We start from the raw sequence: 15,750 nt of genomic DNA on the forward strand, positions 1-15,750 counted from the left end.
CCAAAGCAAAGCAATTCATCAACTAAAAAGTAAGATTTATAAATTTTTTAAATTTATAAATCATCTACTAATAAAAAATCATAAAAATCTAAATCTAAATGTTTCGTATTTAAACCATAAACCTTAACCCCAAGTGCTATAGCCAAACTTTAGGCTGATTAGCTGTCCTTAAAATCATGTCTGCTAACAGCAATGGACAACTGAGAAATATTTTCTTTCCCCACACTGATTTCTACAATTCCACTTCACTGTTTTTCCCACAATTTAATTAAAAAAAAAAAAAAAAACAGCCGTTGTTCTTTTATGTATTCTGTTTTACTATTGTCTAGTGTTCTGGCAAATAAAAATAAACAGAGGGAAACTGGTTAAAAATGAAAATAAATAGAACAAGACAACCAAAACAACAGAATCCCAGGTCATGTCATTGTCATCGATTCACCCTCTATAGCCATTAAAAAAAAAACAACAAAAGCCCAATTCAGACCAGGCCCATCAATTGCCTTAAACCCTCAAACCTGTCAAACGGCCCAACTGAACCCAATCAAATTCAAGTCTTCAAGTGCAGTGTCGACTGCCTCTCTCTTTTCCCTTCGAGAAAAAAGCATGGAAATAGAAGCAGTGTTTCCTCGCTACAAAAATTTTCATGTTCCCTGTCATGACCTGGAAATTCTATGTTTGATTCTTCTCTGACGGCCAAAAATGCCGATTATTCCATAACTAAGAAACTTAAAACAATGTTCAGGTGCTTTCCACCCAACGCTTCTTCCCTACTTTCTCATCTCCACCACCCACTCAAATCCTTCCACTCGTCCTCTCCTCTCTATTGGAAACTCCGGGACGAATACAAACTCACCCGACCCGAACTCCTCTCCCGGATCACCCGGCTTCTCGTCCTAGGCCGTTACAACGCCCTCAATGACCTCTCCTACGACTTCTCTGATGAACTCCTCGATTCCGTTCTCGAAACCCTCAGACTAAACCCCAACGCTTCCTTATATTTCTTCAAATTAGCTTCGAAGCAACAAAAATTCCGACCAAACGTCACGTCGTATTGCAAAATTGTCCATATCTTGTCTCGAGCTCGCATGTACGATGAAACCAGAGCTTATTTATCGGAATTGATCGGTTTATGTAAGAACAATTCCTCTTCCTTTTTAATTTGGAATGAACTCGTTAGGGTTTATAAGGATTTTAAATTTTCGCCCTTGGTTTTCGATATGTTGTTGAAAATTTATGCTGAAAGAGGATTGATTAAGAATGCTTTGAATGTGTTTGATAATATGGGAAAGTACGGTCGTGTCCCTAGTTTAAGATCATGTAATTGTTTGTTGAGTAATTTGGTTAAGAATGGGGAAAGCTATACGGCTTTGCTTGTTTATGAGCAGATGATTAGGATTGGGATTGTGCCAGATGTTTTTACGTCTTCCATTATTGTTAATGCGTATTGTAAGGAAGGGAGAGTGGAGAGAGCGGTGGAGTTTGTGAAAGAAATGGAGAATTTGGGTTTCCAGTTGAATGTGGTTAGTTATAATAGCTTGATTGATGGGTTTGTTAGCTTGGGAGATATGGAGGGAGTGAAAAAGGTGTTGAAGTTGATGTTTGAGAAGGGGATTTCGAGGAATGTGGTTACCTATACGATGTTGATCAAGGGTTATTGTAAAAAATGTGAGATGGAGGAAGCAGAGAAGGTGTTAAAACAGATGGAAGAGGAGTTGGTGGTTGTGGATGAATATGCTTATGGTGTGCTGTTGGATGGTTATTGTCAAGTTGGTAAAATGGATGATGCTATAAGGATTCAAAAAGAGATGTTGAAAATGGGACTGAAGATGAATTTGTTTGTTTGCAATTCATTGATCAATGGGTATTGTAAAGTTGGTAAAACTCATGAAGCAGAGAGAGTGTTGATGTGTATGGGTGATTGGAACATAAAGCCGGATTCATTTAGTTATAATACTCTTGTAGATGGGTATTGTAGGGCAGGCCTTATGAGTGAAGCTTTCAAGCTTTGTGATCAGATGTTTGGAGAAGGAATTGAACCAAGTGTTGTAACTTACAATACCCTTCTCAATGGTTTATGTCGTGCAGGTGCCTTTAATGATGCTTTGCACCTTTGGCATATGATGCTGAAAAAAGGATTGATCCCTGATGAGGTTGGTTGTTGTACTCTGCTTGAGGTGTTTTTCAAGATGGGAGATGTTGAAAGTGCTTTAGAACTTTGGAAAAGTATTTTAGCAAGGGGCTTTTCCAAAAACAGGATTGTTTTTAATACAATGATTAATGGACTGTGTAAGATTGGGAAAATGGATGAAGCAGAAGAGATATTTGACAAAATGAAGGAACTAGGATGCTTACCCAATGGTATAACATATAGAATCCTGAGTGATGGGTATTGTAAAATTGGAGAAATTGCAGAAGCTTTTAAACTTAAAGATAAGATGGAAAAGGAAGCAATTGTTCCTACAATTGAAATGTATAATTCTCTTCTTAGTGGAGTTTTCAAGTCTAGAAAACTAAGTAAAGTAGGGGATCTTCTTACTGAAATGTGTACCAGGGGACTGGCCCCTAATCTTGTAACTTATGGGGCTCTAATTACCGGTTGGTGTGATGTAGGAAACTTGAATAAAGCTTTTAGTGTATACTTTGAAATGACTGAGAAAGGGTTTGCGCCCAACATAATTATTTGCAGCAAAGTAGTCAGTTGCCTGTACAGGCTTGGCAGGATTGATGAAGCAAATATGCTATTGCAGAAGATGGTAGTTACTGATCCTCTGTTAGCTCACATGGGTTTGGATAGCTTGAAGACTGATGTTAGTTGCCTAAACATTCAGAAAATTGCAAATACTCTTGATGAAAATGCCAAAAGATTTTCTCTACCGAACAATGTGGTGTATAATATAGCTCTTACAGGATTGTGCAAGTCTGGGAAGATTGATGATGCGAGAAGATTTTTTTCAGCTTTGCTACAACGAGGATTCAATCCAGACAATTTTACGTATACCACTTTGATTCATGGTTATTCAGCCTCTGGTAATGTCAATGAAGCATTCAGGTTACGGGATGAGATGCTGAAAGTGGGTCTTAAGCCTAATATTGTTACTTATAATGCTCTAATCAATGGCCTGTGTAAATCAGGAAATCTAGATCGAGCACGCAGGCTTTTCAATAAGCTTCCATTGAAGGGGTTAGCTCCTAATGCTGTTACCTATTATACATTGATTGACGGATATCTTAAAGTTGGTAAAACTTGTGAAGCCTCTAGTTTGGCCAAGAAAATGATAGATGAAGGGGTTTCCACTTCTATAGCCACCAACTCTGCACTGGTCAGCAGCCTTTGTGAGCAAGGAGATCAAGGAAAAGCTATGAAACTTTTGGCTGCTCGGGATGATGTTAAATGTGGAGATATGAAGAAGATCACCAAGCTTCCTGACATGATGCATATTTTGTATCCGTCCCTTGACGTCATCACACAGAAGCAAATGGACTTGATAGTATCAGACCACTCGAGTGTCATATCTGAAGCTGTGTGTTGATGGATGCTCACAACTAAGGCGTTTCTGGCGTCCTTTTATTGCGGGAATAATTTTAAAGATTGGCCATCCTTGTTTTTCTTCTTTAGCATTGAAACTCAAGGTTTGGGCTCATATCTTGCATTCCTTATAGAGAACATGCATGAAATGCTTTAGAGCTTCCAGTTCATCTTTTGTGATGATGGCAATCAGACACAACGGCGTTACACTTTCAACCTGCTCTATGGAGGAAGGTTGAAAAAAAAAATAAACCCATGTTTTACATTTGGGTTTTGGACCGCTTTTCATGGTCTTCAGCTGGAAGCTTACAATGATGCTTCGTGATCGTTGATCCTAGAACCAAGGTAGATGTCCTGCTAAGCCCCTAGAACCTGGCACGATGGCAAATTTCTGTACAGGTATCAGCCAAGGAACTGCCTTTACAATTCGTTTACTCCAGATAGTTGTTGAATAAAATTTAGAAAAGTTGTGGACAAAATTAAAAGTTGATATTTAGGCTTATAGATTCAGTGAACTATACATGATGTTTATGACAAACCCTCCTATTTTTCATTTTGATCTGATGATGGGCAAAGGTTATAACAACTGCTCGTTTCATATGTTTCTGTCCATGGAGTTACATATGTAAAGTTCTGTATACTTAATACAATAATCTTTAAGCACCTCATTTTTAACTTAATACGATTTATCATCTTTAATATTTGTACTCAAAAAAGGACTGGATCTTATTCGCCAAGATTATGGTAATTGAAATATCAGACTGTCATTGCGGCGGTTGTCATTGCGGCGGTTGTCATGGGGCAACTTCAACATCATTATCTTTGTCACCCTGACTGTCAGCACTGTTAAAGCACAGATGATTGATTTAAGACCTCTTATCTTTGTTTGGCTAATAGTGCAAAACAAATGCTATATCCACCTTAACTTTTGTGAGAATTTCCCACCAAAATGGATTTTCTATTCTTCTTTCTACTCAATCTGACTGAGAGTGGTGGGCACCCTTTGGAGACCGAGCTTAGGCATCTCGACAGGGAAGTATCGTTTTCTTCCACCACTCTTGGCCACTGTTTTCTTTTCTGTCGGTCTGACGATGAAATCACAACTACTATGGTCATGTGAGGAGAAAGTATGGGAGACTTTTCTAGGAAGAAAGTAGCTACAAATTCAGGTTATATAAATTGCCGGGAAAAAAAAAAAAAAAAAAACCTTTTCTCAAATTTGGAGGAAGAGGTGGATGTGTCTGTGTTCCTATGTTTACAGGCACTTGGGAAAATCCTACGAAGTTGAAGGTGAGTTGTCTGGAGTGATCAAGCAGGGAAATGTAGCCATTAAATAGTGAATAGTTAGATGAAAGAGCAGTAGTTTATATCTTAATTAAGTTCAACATAACTCGATCTCACAAATCCTGGAATTGCTGCAGCCTGCACCTAAGGATACAAATAAACAATGGCTCAAAGATTCCATCAGAAAAGAAAAAAAAATCCCTTTTCATCCCACCAAAGATTAAATCACATCGTCTCCCTATTTATCTTTTTCACAGAAAAGAAAATTTAAAGTTTCTAAGTATATCTTCTGAAACGCTTGATTTTTAGTTACCATTTATCAGAAACTTGAAGCTTAAACATCTTGTAGTTTTTGTCAGGCTTTGGAGATGAAGTTAAAACATCTTTTATCAGAACTGAAGTTAAAACTAATTCTATTTCATTGACGACATATGCATATATTTTTTTTTCTAATACGAAACTTAAGATTGATATGCAGAAAGGAGTGCTTCATCTGCTTATACAGCTCGATTCAAAGTGGGTAAAGTGAAAGGTGTACACCATCTACTAAGAAACCAAGAAGTTGCTTAGGATTTGAGGAACCTCCACGTGAAAAAGGAGATAAATTGCTAAATAAAATAATTATATATATTTTATATTTTAAGAGATACAAAACAACAACTTGCCAAATAAGAAATTGACTCTCTGATTAAAAACTTTTATCAATTATTCTAGCAAACACACCCATCTTTACAGATCAAAAGAACTTTTCTTTCAGTTAGCATGTAATATTAAATGGTTCCAATTTTTCCTTGATTTGTAAATTTATGCAGAAATCTTTCAGCATTATGGTAGAATAGTAACATAGATATAATTAAATCATAAATATAGCAGTACCACGAAATCAATTGACTAGTGAATGGAAATCAGGAAAATTGTTGACTAATTTCCAATATTCATCTACAAAAAAAAAAAAAAAATACTAACAAGTGGCATTTTAAAATTAATCAAGCTTCAAATCTTTTGGTTTTGGAGATAAAATAAAGAATTAAAAACGGATATTAAAAATGAAAGATTTTGTTAATAAGTGTTTTAAAAATATTTTATAAATTATTATATTCAATGATTTTCTTTCAATAAATTGAAAGAAATTTATTAAATTAACTATTAATTAATATATTTAATATAAAATATTATTACAAATAATAATAATAACTTAATTGATTTTAGAAAGTGTCCAGAAGGCAGAAAAAATAAAATAAGATAATTTTTTAGTCAAATTTGGGCAGCAGTTTCTAAATTGATTCGAAGGAAAATTGGATAAGTGGCCTGACATATCAAGGGTGGAGAAAAGTAGGACCCACACGCTTGGGCTTTATTCCCCGATCTCAGCCGTACAATATTCATGCCTTTCATAATAATCTACCTAACACATTTTTTATTTTTTTAATTTTCTCAATTAGAATAATTATACTACTATTTTTTATTTCTATTTCTTCATAATGCAAAATTAGAATTTAAAAAAAAAAAAAAAGAATGCAAGAAGGAAAAATGGTAACAGGCTGCCATTTGGGAAATGCTTCTAGTTGACATAATTGATTAATTGAATTGAAGACCAATAATGATAACCAAAAAAAAAAAAATGGTTTGCTTTTAATTAATAACAAACATTTTACTTTTGCATTAATTGTTAAGCATATTGATGAATATTAGTAAAAGACAAGATATGCTGTTGTATATATACTGTATTTAATCATCCTTGAGGAATATGAATTTATTCAATAGTATATATGTCAAACCTATACTTTATTCTTCTTCCTTAAAAGAGTCTCATCAGCTGGCAAAATCTCTTTCCAGCCAATTCCATGTAAAATACAAAATTCTACCCATTAAATTACCAAAAAAAATGAAAGTAACTACTAATAATAATGCTTTGAATGCAATGATCATCCAAAGAAGAAGGTCTTTGTTTCTTCAATTATCTTCAACCTCAAGCATTCAATATTTTAACCATACAATGTTTCCAGGGTATATCACACATGTATCAAAGTATGAATTTAATATTTTTATATATGTTATGATCAATAAAATTAAAATCTTAATTATTTTGTATTAAGGAATATTAGAAAATTAAATGAGAATTATGGAGCAATAAAGGAAAGAATGAAATTGATCATATACAAGGCAGATTTATTTTTATTAAATAAAAAAAGATCCATGAAAAATTAGCCACCCAAAAATACAGCTCTTTGTCTATACAGATTTTGATTACAGTTATCATACACCTGAGATGGAAAACGATCATGAACCCATTGCTATTTTCAGTCTGGATTTTCTTTTCCTTATTGTTATTACAACAAATTTCTTCATCTTTGAAATGTAACCTTGCAGAAAAGGAAGAAAAATCAAATGAAGTGTAATATGATATCTGTTTCAGTACTATATATATTATATATAAGAAAAACTTAAATCTCCCCATAGTTCTTCTTCCTCCAGCTCCACTATCTGATCTTCGGCTTAAATCTTTATATCTATCCTATTCTTAATGATTCCGTCCCTTTCTCAGCTGACAAACATATTCCGAGAAAGATGGTAACCAATGTAATCCAGCAGCAAAATTTTCCCATCAGGAATCCAATGCAAATGGAGTTTGTAGGAGATCATAAGGTGCCCATAAAGCGTCCAAAGGGCATGGTCTATTAGCATCAAGTCTCGCCCAAGGCTTCCCTTTTCCACTCCAATGTAAAAGACTAACCGGACCAGGATGCAAATCTCTGCACAAACCTCTGAAATTGTCTCCCCCAAGGCCATGCTGATTCCACCTATGATCAACTGGGACTATGTTTCCAGCGAAAACCAATAAAAATGGTGGCAAAGAACCCAACTCGTAAATTCTTATTCTTTTTTGAAGCTCCATCCATTCTTCAATTCTTGTCGTGTAATCTCCTTCTCTCCATCGATCAAGGTCGATTACCATTACTCCGGTGTTAAAGTAACAAGCTTTACGGTTCGCAAAAGTTAAGGATAAAGAAGGGTTTGACCAAAACGTTAGAGTAAAGTAGGAGGTGAAATTTGCATTGCAATATTCTGGTGCAGCCAAAACTGAGTTGTCTCCGAGTGGAGTTGCAGCGAGTTTAGCTATGTCATCAACGAGAACCAGGTCGGAATCAAGGTACATGACTCGGCGGACGCATAAAGGAAGGAGATTGGCTAAGTAGCTTCGAGCGTAGTTCAAAGGGCAATCTAAAGCTGAACGGATTGAGGTTGAAATGAGGCGTGAAACTGAGGAGTCATCAAAAGGGTAGACTTCGAAGTTGAGGTAAGGGAAGGAGGAGGAGATGGTGGCGCGTAAAAGTGACGCGTTGGCAGTGGCGGAGGCGACGAAATGGAAAGCAATGTTCTGGGGACAAGAGGAATGTTGAAGCACTGAAAGAATAGCCGCCATGGAGCCCCGGATGTAAGCTGTGTCAAGGGTCATTGCCACATGAACAGCTTGATCCGAGCATAAAATCGAGTCTTCACCATCTGATTCATCTTCATCACTTATCACAGGGCAATCCGGAGAGTTATAGAATTGTGGAGCTTCCTTGAATTGTTGGGTTATTTTTGTAGCGGCGGTGGCATTGGCAGCTAAGGAAAAGAAAGTGAAAACTAAGAGGAGGAGAAAGTGAAAGAGTGGTGATTCAGGCATTGTTGAAAGGGGAAGGTGAAGGCCAAAGGGTGTTGGCCCTGTTGGGTTTTAATGCAAGAAAAGACTCAACCAGAGAGAAAGATTTTGGAGGGGATGCATTAGATTTGTGATCAAGAATTTAATTTTGTTTTTATTTAAAAAGAGAGGAGAGTAGCTGGAAATGGTGGCCAAGGCTGTTCTCTTCATAGTTTTATATATATATTTCAAAAGGGTCCATACTATGGTCCTGCATCCTTTTCCCTCAACTCTCAAGTGCTGTTTTTCATTTCACTCTATTGGGAAAGGCTTGCATTTTCGTAAAGAAGAGAGTAGCCGTCCAATGTTTAAATTTTGGTATCAAGTATATTAAATGAGAGAGATTTCAAGTTCTAAAAAAATGAATCTTTTGTTCAATAGCATGAGGTCGCTGTATCATCATCTTTCATTTTCTTTTTTTTTTTGCTTAAATTTTAACAATAACTTCAAATTAAGAATATGATGTATTTTGTTATCCAAATCATTGGTTTTTTTTTTTCTATAGTTTTAATTGAAACCCAGTGGACATATATTTTGATTAAAGTTTAAGGAAAAGAAAGCATCTTTGCCACATATACAGAAAGGGGAAATGAAAAAGAGAGATGTTTTCTTTCATAATAAAAAAATAAAATAAAAAAAAAAACTCAATTTGAAGATAAGGGCATGAATTATAGATATTGAGATTTAAATTTAATATTTATTAAATATTATTTTTTAAAAATAATTATATAAACTTAAAATTTGAATCACAACGAGAGGTTATGCACTCTACTTTTTTTAATAGTGACCATTCAAGAAGGAAATAGAAAAAAAAAAAAGTAAAAGAAAAAAAGTAAAATATTGAAGAGCAAAGAGTGAACTCTACATATATTCCAAGAAGAAAATCCCAGGAAAAAGAAAAAAGAAAGTTTTAAAAGTCGTAAACTTTAAAGTCGTAAACTTTGTTCACGTAACACGGTTGTTGATGGTTCCTCATCGTTAGAAATTAACTCTTTAGATATGTTGGACAATCGCAATCTCAGATATGTATGGTTGGGCAACCAGCAAAAGAAATTCATGCTTTGTGACAAAGTATGCTCTCTTCTATATGTATTTGCTACCTTCCATAAAAAATGAAATCTGTTTTCACTCACATTTTCAATGACTTGGGAACTCTCTTTGATTAAATTTATCATTCAATGTTATATATATATATATATATATATATATATATTGTCATTCAAGAGAGCATAGCCCTACATTAAAATGAAAGAAAAAATTTCAACTTGATATTTTTTTTAAAATTGTTTTGATCACTAAATCAAGTAATTGAAGATAATATATTTTATATATGCTTCCCTGCAATTGGCTATAACTATATAGAATAACTTGTTTGTTTGTTGTGAAAATTTTTAAACCCTGACATTTGTGAATGAAATTTTAATCTTACAGTAATCGTTTCATAAATTATAATCTTGGTTGATCCTTACCCTTTAGAGAGATTTGAAGAGGATATATTGGACCCACCATTCAAAACAAGTTGCTTAATGGATCTACTATTTGACTTTAAGCTATATATCAGCTATCATGCACTAATGTAAAAACATGGAAAATTTTATTATTATTATTAGATTCTTTTTTAAGGTTTGTCTGAACTTTTTGGTGATAATTTTCTGTCATCAACATAATTTGACATAGGAATGGAAGAGTGGAGTCGGGGAAATGGCAATGGAGAGCAACTCAGTCCCCCATATCCTAGCCATCATCACTAATCATATCATCGACCCATCCCCGTAACATACCCCAGCAATAGAGTTATGCATGAAACAAACAGGGAAAGGCAAAGATCCCTGAGAGGTACAATGTCAACAGCCAACTCCCAAGAAATTCATGGCAATTATGAGATTATTGTGTGGATGAAACACAAAACAAAGAATTTGAAGATGGGAACTTAGATGCTTTGGGACACTGGCAGCAGATTCCAAGGCCACCGACAATGCCAAAACCAGGGTGGTCATAAAAGTCGGCTTGAATGAGCTGCACACGCATCAAGTTCAAACCCTTTTGTCCATTTTTGGAGCCAAGTCATCCCAAAGTAAAATAAAACTACATGTCCACTCGGTGTTTCAGTTCAGTACAATTAAAGAACTGGTTGAATGGGTCCCTTTGAAGAAATTAAAACTTTTAGAGTTGTACTTTTTGCGTGTTCCTCGTTTCGATTTAGTCTGATAAGGTAGATATAAAAAAAAAATCATGTTTTCTCGACAAAAATGTAGTATAATTTATCGATAGACCAATAATTTTAAATATGATAATAATAATATAACATAAAAGTAATATATAAAATATATAAAAATAATATAATTTAAAATTTTAATAAAAAAAATTATATTTAACATATTAATATTAATTGTGACTTAATAATTTTTATATTTTACACATTTATTATGAAACAAATACAATATAAATATACAAATTACTACATTTATCTATCAATTTATCCTAAAAAAAACACATAGGTTTTCATACACTAACAATGAAGTTTATTCAATTTCCTTTTCTTTTTGTTGTTATGAGGATCATGAAAAGCATTGAACTCTGCAACACTCCAAAATTTTCATAAGCGTAGATAATGAAGAGAATTGTCTCGGAAAATTCATTGAGCCCAAAATTCATTTACTTATATTAATCCTGGTTAAGGTACAAGTAACAAAGCTTGACGAGGAATGGTGGTAGTCTGGTGCAGTCCACAACATTAGCACATGCTATATAGTTCGTAACCATAGGCCACAGCTTATCCATTTGAGGCGCACTAGCTAGGCAAAAAGTTCTCGATCTTATGTCACAGAGCGGAACCGTGACACATTTGATTTAAAGAAAGTGATTGTCACTTAATACTAGAGAGACACTGAAACAGCCTGACCCTATGCACAGCTCGTAACGCACAACAATGGCGCCCATTTTCGTGCCATGTGCCACTGCCTAGAGTTGGACGAAGTTAGGAAGGGAAAAACTTTTAAATCTGCACGACCAGGCTCCAAGCACTAGACCGAGCAACCCATGTGCTTAAAGCTTTGTCCTACGAACTTAAGGGCCACAACAATCAACACGAAAAGCTTGAAACTGGTGGATCTGATCACTCTAGGAGGCTGATTAAACGAAGGCACTGTAGGACCACATGTCATAAAAGAAACATATATCAACAATGCAAGCCCATAAGTATCTAAATTATATTTGTAACCTACAAAACTTACAAGGGGAAGTTTCAACTATAATCTTTAATCTTTTATTTTGATTTCATTTCCGTTTTTAACTTTTGCATTGTTTCATTTAGATCCTTAATCACTGTCTATCAAGGACAGCAAAATCATGTGATGGTTGTCCGAAAGTAGTTTAAAGGATGAAACCAACACTAGACTCCACCATCATTTTGAGCATATAGATCCTTTTCTAGTACCAACAAAGCCAACTTCAACAAAAAGCTATGGCACGTGTGCGCACAGGACATATGAGGATGCACTAAAAGATGGTGCTTCCTTTTCGAAGTGGTAGGGTTCTATGTTCTAACCAACGAGTGCTGACAACAGGGAAGGTCATACAACATCATCTAGTGTAACATAACTGCTGATTCAAACTTGATAGTTCAAAGGGACAGCTGCCCCCACAGTATATCCGTCTCTATGTTCCACTATGAAGTAGCTATGGATTGACATAGAGATAGAGGCAAAAAGAAGCTAGCAAGCCAATATGTATTGTCAGCACAATGAACACTAGTTTTCTACATTTACCATCAAATACCCCTCCTGTTTAAAATACAAGATAACATCAAAGTTGTAACATAAAGAAAAGCTATATAACCTAATTTGCTACAACAAACAAATTCAATTAAAAAGTCACCTCCCTCTGCAAATTTAATAATTCAATAAACAAATAATAATCTGGAATCAAGAATGAGAGTCACAAGCCCAATTAACCAAAGCAATCAATGTTGTATCTATCTCTCAAGTTGATATTCATAGTCCATGCACAATTACACTGGAATCACAACCTGGGTTGCAAACTCAGGCTGTATATTGATCTATAATCACTAAAAGAATAGAAACATTTAGTTACTTATTTACATAAACAGCTAAGCAAGCACAAGAATGGCTCTGTCACTCAGACCCAGAAAGGGGGCCATTTTATTATCACTCCATAAATAAAATCCTTTGTTCATAAAGACTCAAATGAGAGGGGAAAGGGCAGTGGAAACAGAACTATGAGTATGGTTATGAAAAATGCATATAGCAAAGCTTTAACTAAAGAGAGAAACAAGTCCACCTACGTTAACACTATTTGAGCACCCATCTAATCCAACTTAGCTATCCCCTCTCATAGACACATTAACTAACCAGTAACCATGAAATATAGACGGCCAAGACAAAACCTATTCAAATTGCAAGAAGTTCTAATTTACAAAATAGCTAGGCACATAAAATACTACTGCATTTTATGTTTACCCAATACTTGAAGATATCATGACTAGAATTAGGAAAATTTAGCTGCAAATCCGTGAGCCTACTCTCAAGACAATAATTCCACTGAAACCATTATAAGAAAAGGCCAAGACGCACAGAAAAAAAAAAAATCAAATTAGTGAACCAAAGGATATTGCAGTTGCTAAAACACAATGATGCATTTCAAACATAGAGGAGAGCAAAAGATTTTCCAATGCATAAATATTAAAGCAGACAAGCTGCATTCCACATATTAATGGCAACCATACCATATAAACAATTCCTCAATCATGAAACAAAAAGAAAAAAGGAAAGAAAATGAAAATGCACTCTTAGATTTACACATCAGATTGACACTCCTAAAATAAGTTAGCAATTTAAGCTCTGATAGCAGATTTGTTCTATTGATAAATCATTGCAACGATAACACAAACAATGATAAATAGAAACAGCATCTTCAGATAATGATCCTGCTGGCCTTGAGCAGTACGATGGTGATGATGATGATAATGGTGATGATGATATCCATGAGCATGGCCACCATGATATGGATTTGAAAACCCATATGGATACCCAGCAGCTGGACCAAACATAGCCGGATCAGGAAACCCATGGACCTGATGGTTAAACAATGATGGGATAAGACCACCAAAGGCTGCAGACAGTGTGAAATTCCCAAACCTAGCTGTTGCCATTGGTGCAAAACCTCCCAACCCTCCCATGAATCCAATCCCATTTTGGGGAAACTGATTTGGTTCTGGTGGAGGAGCCGTTTCAGGTCTCTGTCCAGCTGGACGATTTGGAATACTAACACCAGGGATAGATTTATACCTAGGATCACTAGATGATTTTCCCCTTCCATACAAAGGGACCAATTTTTCTTCCTCAATAAGGGCCTTACAAACAGGACATTCTTGAGAACGGGAATGAATATGAAGCCATTTGTAAAGGCAAGGCCAGCAGAAAAGATGACCACATAAGGTGACAATGGGGTCTTGAGCTAAGTCAAAGCAGATATTGCACTCAAAATTACCAGCATCACCATTAGCATTGCTGCTGGAGCAAGATGGATTTGGGAGCGAATGGCTCGCTGATTCCCCAAACCCACTTGCCATTTCTTAGACTTCCAAAACTCAGATTCCTATAAAAATCAAATCACATATAAAATTCACTATATCTCAACTTCACCAGAAATTTTTAATTCAACGTAAGAATACATAATAACTATATTTTCCTAAATTTTGGCTGAATTCATATAAATATCAAAGCCTAAAGATTCCTTTAATTTTTTGAGAAATTAGATATTCTCAAATTTAAAAAACATCAGATCTCTTATGAAAAATTAGCGTCATTAAATATAAAAAAAATTCATAATGATTAATCAACGAGAAATATTTGAAGATCGCATCGGGATTCAACGTTAACATTATCAAATAATGAAAAACGAAGAAAGCAAATCAAGAATTAAAAAGAAATAAAAAGAGAGAGAGAGAGAGAGAGAGAAAGAGAGAAACAGGAAATTACTGACCTTCAAAGAGATTGAGGAGATAGAAGGACCTATCGATCTGGCAATCGACCAATCCAGAAAAGTCAAAAGAAAATTTTGAGGATCGCAGAAAAAACGTAAAAAAAATTTTTTTGACAATAATAAGTAATTATTATTGACGCATTTACAACGGAGAGATCATTTCCATCCTTTTCTATAATTCCTATTCCTGCGTTTTAGAGTGGGGGGAATCTTCTTCGTTGGGGAAGGGGAAATGGGGTTGTCATCCACGTGGCACGTAGCTATTGGTTAATTTCTCTTGACTGTTTGACTGTTGATAAATCGCACGTGCTTATTGACTTTTTTTTTTATTTTTAGAAATAAAAAAAAAATCTTTTCATTTTAATCTCGCGCTACCCCCGCATGGACTAGTTCTAGTAGACTTAACGCTCTTAATAGTGAGCCCAATTTCTGTGAGGTACAAGCCCCATTGCACGTAATTGGAGTGTCTCTAAATTTTCGGTTAATAGCTTATAATCGTGATGTTGTTAATAAAATATTAAATTTTTAATTTAATAATTACATTTTTAAAATAATTATTTCATTTATTATTAGTAAAATTTTTTAATTTTATAAGTGTATTAGTAATATAATACATATCTTTTATGATAAATTAAAAATCAATGTGTCCTTTTGTAATTCAATTTATAAAATTAAAAATTATATTCATAATATATCAAATATTAATTCAAAATTTAATCTTAATAATTTTAAATGAAAAAATATTAGCACATTTCGTGGGCCAAAAGTAAATTTGTAACTTTTAAGTACCAAAATATATTAGCTCGTGTAATTTGGAGCATATTTTCATCACTATTGAGATGATAAGTTGTCACTGATTACATCACGTTAATATTACATTATAAACAATTAATGTCAAAATAAGCATCAATGATTTTGTCAATTGGTATGCGAAAGATAAGTATTACTCTTATACTTTATCCCATATAATTTATTTACTTCTTGTCCCCTCTTGTAAAATTACAATTTTTTAATCTTTGTCGTGTATACTAATTTTAAAGTTTATGACCAAAAAAAAAATCAAATAAAGTTATTATAACAATTATAATGTTAAAGGTTTTTTTTATTTTTTAATACGATAAATGATATTTTCAAATTTTTTTAAGTTTATTATTTTTCATGATTTTAAAAATATATTTTTTTATTCTAACTTAACGCATTTAAAATTTTATTTTCAAAATGTTCTCCACAAAAATCGAACTCATATTAACAA

General features: G+C 34.3%; 3 protein-coding genes across 3 annotated transcripts; 1 reads left to right on the forward strand and 2 right to left on the reverse strand.

Moving 5' to 3' along the window:
- The first annotated feature begins 380 nt into the window (after positions 1 to 380).
- Positions 381 to 4,194, forward strand: LOC111312671 (uncharacterized). Its single transcript, XM_022913140.2, has one exon. It carries the CDS (start codon positions 672 to 674, stop codon positions 3,528 to 3,530), a length of 2,859 nt encoding a protein of 952 aa, XP_022768875.1. The 5' UTR covers positions 381 to 671; the 3' UTR covers positions 3,531 to 4,194.
- Positions 4,195 to 6,967: 2,773 nt separating this feature from the next.
- LOC111311386 (putative galacturonosyltransferase-like 1) lies at positions 6,968 to 8,845 on the reverse strand. Its single transcript, XM_022910764.2, has one exon. It carries the CDS (start codon positions 8,478 to 8,480, stop codon positions 7,416 to 7,418), a length of 1,065 nt encoding a protein of 354 aa, XP_022766499.1. The 5' UTR covers positions 8,481 to 8,845; the 3' UTR covers positions 6,968 to 7,415.
- Positions 8,846 to 13,166: 4,321 nt separating this feature from the next.
- LOC111312672 (uncharacterized) lies at positions 13,167 to 14,694 on the reverse strand. Its single transcript, XM_022913141.2, has 2 exons — positions 14,499 to 14,694; positions 13,167 to 14,111 (listed from the first exon to the last, which is right to left on the reverse strand). The coding sequence occupies exon 2, from the start codon at positions 14,083 to 14,085 to the stop codon at positions 13,372 to 13,374; it is 714 nt and encodes a 237-aa protein (XP_022768876.1). The 5' UTR covers positions 14,086 to 14,111; positions 14,499 to 14,694; the 3' UTR covers positions 13,167 to 13,371.
- Between the last annotated feature and the right edge of the window lie 1,056 nt (positions 14,695 to 15,750).

This window comes from Durio zibethinus, chromosome 1, assembly GCF_047325235.1.
Source record: "Durio zibethinus cultivar Kanyao isolate XHJ-2024 chromosome 1, ASM4732523v1, whole genome shotgun sequence".
NCBI classification, from domain to species: domain Eukaryota; kingdom Viridiplantae; phylum Streptophyta; class Magnoliopsida; order Malvales; family Malvaceae; genus Durio; species Durio zibethinus.